Raw genomic sequence first — 9,781 nt, 5'->3', positions numbered from 1 at the left:
ATCTACTCCGTCTGGAAAAAAATGGTTTGAAGAATCGCTGTTGGGGCTCACAGCAGCATCTGCTATCAGGTCTGCGGGGTCTGTGTACGGGTTCTCGCTATTGTTCGTCTGAAAAACGTCTGGGTCAAAGAGGGCACTTTGTGAATGTCCTGAACTAGAAGAGTCTCTCACTGGAGTACCAATGGGTGGACAGTCCTCATTAGTGGCGGGGAGCTTGGAAGCCTCCTCTGCTATATCGGAAAGGATGTCAGTGACATCGGCTCCAATGCTGTCCGAACTAGAGAGCCGAACCATTCTCTGAATACTGGGCTGCGAGTGAGGTATAGGCTGGGGGTATGTAGTAGGAGGAGTGCTGCACTGGCTGGGTGCTGGAGTAATGTGAGGGGTGTCCAGGGTGTCTGCGGTCATGTTGACATCAAAAATGGGGTTCTGGGAGTCAACATCCATTGAGAAGAGCTCCCTCTGGAAATCATCCTCAGTCTGATGCTTGGGCTTGTCGGCCGGCATGCGGGACTTTTTTTTCTTTTGCTTATTCCCCCCAGGGCCCACCTCCATTCTGGGGGAGCCAGAGGAAGAGTTCTGCCTTTCGAGAGGGCTGCTCCCGTACAGAGTGGAGAAATCCTGAGGGGGATTCTCTTTTAGAAGGTTCATGAGCATGGGGTGGTTCTTGGTGTTGCTTGCTGGTGAGGATACTGGTGGTGGTGTGTGATGGGGAGGGGTTGGGCTTGAGCCAATAGCAGACCCCACATTCCCTGTGATCTGCAACAAACTAGTGAGAATAGGGTTCTGAGACACTTTGCTGAAGTCCTCCCCATGGCCCACTGAGTCATGCCTCTCTTTCATGCTTAGGCTCATGTTAAACAAGGTAGTGATGGGCCCCCCAGGAAAAGTGTTGGTTGGGGTAGTGGTACCACTCATTGGGTTGCTGCCTGTGGTCATGCCATACCCGGGGCTGCTGGCTGGGGGGAGGTTTTTCTTCACCATATCTTCAACTGTCTCTGCAATGAGGGACAAGGCTGGTGTGTCTGCTTGGATCGTTTCTGCTTTCCTACGAATTGCTCTCATGGTGACAGGAATGGACATACACCTGCAAGACACAAGGCACAGGGGTTAGCGAGTGTTCAGTTGCTCAGCAGCCATGTTCACTGAGGAGGCTTTAACAGCTTCACCAGACATAAAGCAGCGAGACCCCTGGGCACAAGAGAGCCACAGGTCCAGGCCCTGTAAATGGCCGGCTGCTCTGCTTGTATTTACACTCCTCCCATCATGCTTATCTAGCCATGAGAGAACTGGGCCTTTGTGCGCTGCCCTGCAAGAATCAATCCATCAATTAACTCTAATATCTAACAGTTGAGAGATCATGATCTTGCAGTTAAAGCACAGGACCTGTCTGGGTCGTTACTCTGATTCTGCCAGAAAACACCTTTGTCGACGCTTGGCAAATTGAACTTGCTGCAGCCCTGGGGCACATCACTGACAAGACCACATTCTGCTCAAGGACAAGCTTATAGGGTTTGGGAAGGACAAACAGCGATTCTGTGCTGTGCCCTGTGTTCTGAGAGATGGCTGGGGTGGAGGAACCTTGAGAAAAGGTCCATGTAGATGACAAACCGCAGGGAAGCTCTTCCACAGCCTACAAGACTCAGAAAGCCACCAGCTGCAGGAGGAGGCACAGGCAGGCAGGTACCTCCACCAGCTGCAGCTCAGCATCTGGAGTGTGATTTCAACAGGGCTCCGAGCAATCCTCTCTTCCTGATCACCACCACCACCACTCATCCGCGGACAGAACAGCTCCAAACCCACCAGGATAAAAGTGAGATAGACCGAGTCCATCTCTAGGCTTTGGAGCACACGTTGGCAGCACAGAAAACCCCAGCTTACCTTTGAACAACTTTGGCAATGAAATCGTCTGTGCAGATAAGAGCATCGGACAGCCCTTTGTACAGCTTACAGTTCACGTGAGTGGAATCTTGCACATCCATCACCACTACAAGAGAGGAGGCGTTGAGAAGAGATCAAAATGCTGATTACAGCAGAAGACAACGCTGCCGCCCGTCCCCAAACGCGCTCGTGCTTTTACCGAGTGCACTTACCACACACCAGGGAGTCGTTCACAGGGTGCTGGAAGGACACGCTGAAACAGGAGTCAGAGAGAGGACAAACTTCAAACTGCAGGATCCCGGGAGAATCTGAAAGACGTGGGAACTGTTAAATTAGGGCACACAGGAGACGAACCAGAGGCGCCAGCTCAATACGAGCAGCACAGGCCTCATTTCTTACTCCTACGCCTGGGAAAGTTCCCCAGGGTTTCTCTGTTCCGCTCGCTGTGGTACCCACCTTCTTTCAGAACCGTCCTCTTGACGCAGCTGCCGATGAGTGTGTTGTACACCACCTGGTGCCGGACCAAATTGAGGATGAGGGGAACGCGCCCGGGGTGCTGGAAGGCGATTTTACTGATCAGGGTTCCTTGAAGACTTCTTCCATCTGGGAGAGGAGCATCTTTGTTCAGAAAGTAACAGTGCTGCTGCCCTGGAAGAGCCTGACAAACAATTCCTGCTTTACTTCAGCGACTGCTGGGTACAAGGCAATAATAAGACGTCGAGGAAGGAAAGAGCAGGGCCCAGATCCAAGTGACACCAAACCAGCTTTCTGGCTGAGAACAACAAGCAACGAAGATGCTTTCCTTCCAGTCTGAACAAGCAGAACGTGACTTTGGCTCCCTGGCAGCAAGACTGACGACAGCAATCGCTGTCCCTGTTAAATCAGTCTCACACGGTGCAGCATCACTGCTGAGGGGAAGGGAGATCCTCCACAGTGAGCAGAGCTGTCACTGACCTGTGGAGAACCAGCGTTTCTCGCAGCGATTCATTCAGCCACACGTTACAGCTCGGATAGAAGCTGGGGAAGCTCAGTCCCACAGCCCCACCATCACTCCTACAGCTGCACTTCAGAGCAACGGACTTTTCGTTAACCAATTTTCCTAATTACTGTGGTCATGTCGGTACCTGAATTCTCATGCTCGAAGAGCACCAGTGAATAAATGCTCTACCAATTCCCTACTTGAAAGATACCTGAAGCAGAGGAAACTCCCCAAACGGCTCACGTACGTGTGTAACGCCCTGGTTGTAACCACATACTTACTGCGTAGAAGCGCATGTTGTGGTTCAAAGGCAGAGGATCGGCCTCCTTGGATAGCTCGAACTGTGTGATCAGCTCATACAGGGGTACGAAGGTTGGCTGGGTGTCGAACAGCGGGATGCCTGAGGGGAGAAGATGGCAGGAGATAACACAATGAGAAAAGACGTCACCATCCAGTAAAGGAAATTTATCCAGGTTTCACTGAAAATAGCACAAAACCTTGAGCACCATGTTGAAAATGTGCAGTGGCTTCTTAACCAAACCCCAGGAGTACCTCAGAGCTCTGGAACCCACCTGTGCAGCCCTGAAGTTTCTGAATGAAAGCTCGAGACACTGGAATGGGACGAGGGAACTTCAGGAAGAAACAAGCCGGTAAGTCCACGCTATTGGCACTGGTGATCGAGGAGAACGATGGAGTTCTGGAATATTGGGTTAAGACACGATCTTAGATGCAGGGCAGGACTCCAGCTTCTGCTGCGCACACCAGCCACCCAACTTGCTCAAACCCAGCGGGTTGTTACACCTTCTTAAACATTAAGACACTCCTCAAAAGCCTGTCACAAGCCTGGCACATGCCTTAAAGACAGCACATAAGACCTAAGGTCACCTCCCCACTCTGACTCCTGGAGGTTCCCAGGGCCTGAACCAGGCTGCTGGGGAAGGCCTGGCAGACATGTCCTTCGCTTACCCTTTGCTGTCAACCGGGTGGGAGCCCATGATCAGTGGTGCAATCGGAAGCTTGTACATAGCCATGGTTCCTTCCACCGTTACTGACACATTCATCCCCAAAGAGCGGGGGACTGCGAGAGGAGGCAAGAAAAAAAAAAACCAATATAAGCTGATGGAAAAAAAATCAAACCAAGGTGAGTTTTCTATCTTAAATATCACTGCAGTGGAAACACCCGACTTCCTCCACAAGGCACCTTTCAGCGTTCACCTGTAGCACTAACTGGATGGCAGCCAAACCCATGACACGGCCCAATGCTGTTTCTCTCTTGCAAGGTAGACCAGTTGCTTCAAGTAAATTACAAATACATTTGAAAGTGTGTTGTATGCTCTTTACAAAGCAAAAGAGATAAAGATTTTGGCCAGTTTCGCTCCTTCTTTTCCTGAGACTGGTCTCCATTTCAGCTGGTGCTTGGTTCTGTCATTTTAGCGAGACAGATGTCCACATACATGCATAAAAATTGGATGGCGGACACACAGGTATTCCCATGGGAAAATAAATCCCATGTTCATGATGAAATTCACCCTAAGGATAAAGGCTCTGTCTGCAGATCATCACCTGTCACTCCTGGGTGATGTCCAGATCAAACTCCAGAACAGCCCCAGGGTTCGAGATGAGGCTCGACTGAGTCAGCACCTACACATGGGCTCCTCAAACCCCTGGCTCTGGAAGCCAGCCCACGATTCTCCCATACCTCAGGGTGACAGCAGGCTCCTGGCACCCTGCTTTCCCCGCTCCCTCAAGCGGCAGCAGCCCACACCGGCTGCTAGAGCCAACCTACCGTTGTTCTCGTGCAAAATAATGGGGGCTCCAGTACCATCTTCAAACAAATCATAGGGCGAGACATAATACTTGAGGTTCATCAGGAGACCTGTGGGAGAGAAGCTTTGAAGATCCTGATGATGCAAGTTAACCCGATGTTGATTAACCCTTAACCCCCTAACGCAGAGGATCTGCACTGCAACACAGTGCATGCTGCGCAGAGCTGCTCGAGCACCCAGGAGGGGCCGTTCTGGGCTGTCAAACACACAGATATGGCCACAGATCTGCCAAAAAACCACCGTGTGTGGCTTTGGAGAGAAAAACTGGCTTCTGGACCACATGGGACTGACAAATACTCAACCGCCTCATTTCCCTCTTCGTTCAGTTAGCGTTTTCCATTATTATCACCAGTTAATGCAAAACAAACGTCCACAAAGGGGTTCCTGAACCAAGGAATTTTTATTCTTCTCGTTATTAACTGCTAATCAGCAATACCTCCGCTCCTGGGGGTGAGATAGCCAACACTGCCATGAAGAATCTTGTCGAGGGGATTTGCGTTGGTGGCTTGCCTGCAAGAAAGGCGAGCACAGGTCTGAAACAAGGCAGGGTCCCACCCAAAGCCAAGGTTCCTGCGCTGACAGCAGGCTGAGCTCTATCTCCATAGACACACTTCTCGGTCACACAGAGGCAGCGACCTTAAACTTTGCACTGCTACAGGCAAAACTGAAGGGTCTTTATGGCACGGCTGGTTTATCTGCTGCAGCAGAAGATGGGCAAATGCTTACCAGTTCCTTACTTAAAACACTAAACCATAGCTACATACCTTTTGCCTCCAGGCCTCCCTTCAGCTGACTTCTGCAGTTAAACAGGAATTGCTCAGAAATACCTATTTAAAGATTGCTTGGAGCTCTGTGTGTATACAAAACATCCCTCCACTAGCACAGGTCTCCTATAGCCTCAGCACCGCACTGCTGAGCAATCCTGTCAGGCGACACAGGCACCGATGTGACACCTCCTGCACGTACAGCGCTTGGCACGATCGGAATCGGCCCACAGGACGTTATTAAATAAATATTAAGTAAAATTAGCAGCATTATTAAGTGAAACCACAGCAGCACGAACACCACTGCGCCAGGCAGACATCCTTACCAGTACATCCCCGCCATCTTCGAGAGATCCAGCTCCAAGGACTGCAGAGCCAGGTACATTTTGGTTTTAAGTTTGCTGGGGGGAAAAAACCAAAACCACACAACACTCTATCAGAGAACTGAGCAGGAGCAGTGCGATGAAACCCAGCTGGCGGAACCGCAGGCTGCCACGCTGCTCCGCCTCCTCTTCAGTCTGATCGGTGTTTGCATTATCACCGTCATCGGTTACTGTGAACTAACACCAGACCGCCAACACCTCGCCATCGCCTCGAGCATTTAGAAACTCCAGCTCTTCATCCCGCGCTCCCACCGCACCGAGTCCTCCCCACCGCTGCGTGCACGCACAGGTCAGCAGGATCACACGCGATGACAAGGTAAGCGCAGAGCGAAAAGCACGTGGATTTGTTTGGTTTTATATAAGTGGATGGAAATAAATAGATTCCAGACTTACTTGTCTCCCGGCAACTTATACAGGTTCACGAGCCCCCTTAGATGCTTCGAAAATTCATCAAAATTTTTCTCTCTGAAGAGGGAGAAATATTCATGTCATCAAATTCGCAACAGAGAACGTTTTGGTTTAAAAAGTTGTTTTAATACAGTCACTAAGCCACTTCAGAAAAGACTTTTGCTACACAAAAGCTACAAAACAGCTTTAAATGATCCAACTTTAACGACTGTGAGGAACGTTGTGCTGTGGCTTCCAGGACACGACGCACAGCAGTGAGGTCCAGAACTACCTGAACCAAAGATAATCGGCCAGAGGAGCAGAGGGACTTTGTGGGGAAGGAACAGCCGCAAGACATTTTGCACTTCCACCCGCAGAGCAGCACCAGATCACTCCATATGCAGAGAGGCGCCTGCCAGGAAGCGCAACAGACAACTCTTGTTGCTCACCTCAGGTGTTGGACCAGTTCTGGACAACTCTGAAAAGGAAAGAGCAGACCATGGTATCAGTGTTGAAGGCAGCAGTTTGGCCTTTGTGCAGCACGACGACTGTGGAGCACTGGGACAGGGAAACCTCTAGCACCAGCTGCTCAGGAGAAGCAACACAACGCTCACAACTGCACGCTGCTCTGGTCCGACTGCTCGTTAACCCCCTCTGGGCCTAATTTGAGCAATTTCCTCTTAAACAACCAGTTTGAAATAAAACTGTGGAGCCTCAGGTTGAAAACTGTTCTCTTACACAGAGGCATTAAAAGGTCTGGTTTCAGAGGGTGGTGAGGCCAATGTGAGCAGCAAGTTCCAGTGCAGAAGGGAGGCAAGGCCACTTCCTTCCATCATTTCCCACTCAAGATCCAACTCCTACAAGACTGATTTCCCCGCCCTTCCTCCAGAACTGAAATTCTCAGAAACACCACGGTAACTTCCTCAAATAATGCTGCTGGTTTCACAACCCCTCAGGAAAGAGCGACTGTCACTCCAATGGTCCTCGTGCACGTACTCTACAGATTAACCCTTGAGAACGCACCACTCATGGGGGTTTTACTTTCCACTGGTGGTTCCAAACCCACAAGGGCACTGCCCTCCTCTTCATCAGCGACACGTACCACAGGGTTCTCTCCGTGGTGAGCCACCTTGACGTCACACAGCAGCCCCGTGGGGTCTAGCTGGACTTCCACGTAGAACATGTCCGAGGTGATGTAACACTCGGTGCCGTTTGGACTCAGGTGGGATCCCAGGCTACACACAAAACAAACCATACAGTGTCGTGAGACGCACACAAAGGTCACCCAAACCAGCGTGAGGTCACGATGTATGCGGATAAATGGGAAAAGCCCGTGCTGCTGATCAAGGAGGAGACCTACCCGTTCTGTCTGGCTATAGACTCCAAGCGATCCGTCATGGCAGGCAGGGAAGACACTAGATGGAGACGGCGGAAAAACAAGGCTTAGCGAAATGACTCGACATCTCCCCAGAAATAAGAGGAGCATTAAACCCCATCTCGTCACTCCCTCCCACGTCTGCTCACACCTTCACTATAAAGATCGTCTGTACTCGAACCACAGGCAGAGCCGCTTGCAGAGAGAAAATAAAATGTTCTCAGAACTGCAAACAGCCGCACGTGGAACTCAGAATGAATTTTATCTACAATAAACTAATAGAGGGGATGTTGAGCGGGGCTGCCCGGCACCGAGACGTGAAACACGGAGTGGTGAAACGTGCTACCCACAACCTCGCTTGCTTCTGTGGCCGGGCATGTCTCCACAGCGCTGGGGGTCCAGCAGTTTGGAAAGCCCCCACGCAGGCGCACCCACCTTTCAGTGCCTTCTGCAACGTCTCCAAACAGCTCACGAGGTGCTGGTGCCCCCCCGAGTTCATCACAACACGCTTCTCCTGAGTCAGAAAAAAGAAAAATGTCCTTTTTGTGGAAGAGGGAGTTACTGCAACTGTTGTTCAGTCAAGTGAGGTTTATTCAGGGAATTGAGAGCAGATTAGAGCTCTTCCCCAAATCACACCCTCACTTGGGATTCCTGTATCGGGTTTGGAAGCAGGTAACGAAGACAGGCCTGGGATTGATTTATTTCCTTCTATGCAAGTTGCTCATCTGGAAGAACAGACTGTAGCAACTTTTTAATAGGCACAAACTAAGAGTTGCCTGGGGGGAAGTTGTGGCTTGAACCAAGGGTAAAGCGCTTTGAAGAGATCCAACAAACTGACAGCAGAAACCCTCCTGCTGAGACCCGAAACTCCAGAAATCCTCCTGCTGAGACCTGAAACTCCAGAAATCCTCCTGCTGAGACCTGAAACTCCAGAAACCCTCCTGCTGAGACCCGAAACTCCAGAAACCCTCCTGCTGAGACCCAAAACTCCAGAAACCCTCCTGCTGAGACCCAGCAGCTCTCACCATGACTTGACGGACTAACTTCATGGTTTCTGTCCAAGGCCTGTTCTGGTTGTACTTTGCATGAAGTCTCTCTAGGAGGGCACTCATCTTATTCAGCTTCTCCGTCTCTGTAAGACAAACCATGGGGGGAAATTCAGAAAGGAGAAGGAGACAAGGGTGGAAGTTTTAGCAACAAAACAGCTTGGCAGTTACAATGAAAACACTTCCCAAAGCATTTCAAAAACTTGTTCATTTATCCCCGTGACTTAGCCCTCAAGGTTAAGCGAATCTTAAGGCTCCACCAAGACTTAAAGGCCCATAAAACGCCTGTGGAGCTGTTGGGAAAAGCCCAGCTCCTGCTCTGCACAGACTGGGAATGATGCGGCCCCACCAGGTTAACTTCTGGCAGGATGGGAATATATCGGGGCACTGTCTGGGGATACAACAGCATAGTCTAAAAATGAAACTTCCCTGGCAGGAGACAGTGTAGAAAACATGGTGTTAAAGAAGCGAGGTTAAGCTTTGTTTCCTGGATCCCCCTTCACTGTCTGCTCTTCCAACTCTCCAGCTTCTTGTAAAGATCTTCCCAGATCCTTCTGCCACCAAACCCTTCAACCATATTGGTTTGATTGCCAGTTGTCACAAACCTCTGGCACACTCCTGCCTCATGCCAGCTGGAAACCTGAGGGCCCGTGTGTTTAGGAGGCAGCGCAAGACTAGAGGGACCACGGGGTTCTAGCAACCTGGCACCTACTCGGCCTTCACAAAACACCTCTTGGACCTCACAGGCTCCTCACTGCTGTATCTTTTAGAAAGTCCCACTGTTACGAATCGCATTTCTCTGGTGAGATGGAGGGATACAGGATCAGCGACTAAGCTGCTGCTGGACACTTTAGCTAAAAACATTCCAGGATGGGATGGTTCTTTTTCCCCTGTTCTCTAGTCAGACACAAGCACGAAGAGAACATGGGTTCGGGACTATTATAGATTTTGTCTGGTTTTGCTAAGACAGCTTTTCCTATGCTTATATTTGTCAAAAAAATCCCAGCAGACACCACTGCCAAAACAAACCCTGGCACTGGGGGGTCCCAGGCAAACAGCTGAGCTGCACCCAAGCCCGCAGGCCCTCGCAGGCGAGATTCCAGGGGTTTGTTTTTAGTATTGAAGCGTGTCCAGTTCACG

At 50.5% G+C, this 9,781-nt stretch overlaps 1 protein-coding gene across 1 annotated transcript in view; it reads right to left on the bottom strand.

Moving 5' to 3' along the window:
* Positions 1-8,707, bottom strand: part of MED1 (mediator complex subunit 1) — a 10,975-nt gene extending 2,268 nt beyond the window's left edge. Inside the window, exons 1-16 of the mRNA XM_010135601.1 lie at positions 8,621-8,707; positions 8,031-8,109; positions 7,581-7,635; positions 7,323-7,455; positions 6,670-6,698; positions 6,227-6,298; positions 5,777-5,851; positions 5,123-5,196; positions 4,647-4,736; positions 3,827-3,938; positions 3,433-3,557; positions 3,142-3,260; positions 2,338-2,539; positions 2,094-2,189; positions 1,882-1,987; positions 1-1,087 (exon numbers count right to left, since the gene is read on the bottom strand). Coding sequence (XP_010133903.1) covers positions 1-1,087; positions 1,882-1,987; positions 2,094-2,189; positions 2,338-2,539; positions 3,142-3,260; positions 3,433-3,557; positions 3,827-3,938; positions 4,647-4,736; positions 5,123-5,196; positions 5,777-5,851; positions 6,227-6,298; positions 6,670-6,698; positions 7,323-7,455; positions 7,581-7,635; positions 8,031-8,109; positions 8,621-8,707 — 2,541 coding nt within the window. The remainder of the gene's footprint in view (positions 1,088-1,881; positions 1,988-2,093; positions 2,190-2,337; positions 2,540-3,141; positions 3,261-3,432; positions 3,558-3,826; positions 3,939-4,646; positions 4,737-5,122; positions 5,197-5,776; positions 5,852-6,226; positions 6,299-6,669; positions 6,699-7,322; positions 7,456-7,580; positions 7,636-8,030; positions 8,110-8,620) is intronic.
* Positions 8,708-9,781: the final 1,074 nt, after the last annotated feature.

This window comes from Buceros rhinoceros, unplaced genomic scaffold, assembly GCF_000710305.1.
Source record: "Buceros rhinoceros silvestris isolate BGI_N320 unplaced genomic scaffold, ASM71030v1 scaffold25714, whole genome shotgun sequence".
Classification (NCBI taxonomy): domain Eukaryota; kingdom Metazoa; phylum Chordata; class Aves; order Bucerotiformes; family Bucerotidae; genus Buceros; species Buceros rhinoceros.
The sequence above is the reverse complement of the archived record's forward strand: the minus strand, read 5'-3'. Positions and strand labels throughout refer to the sequence as shown.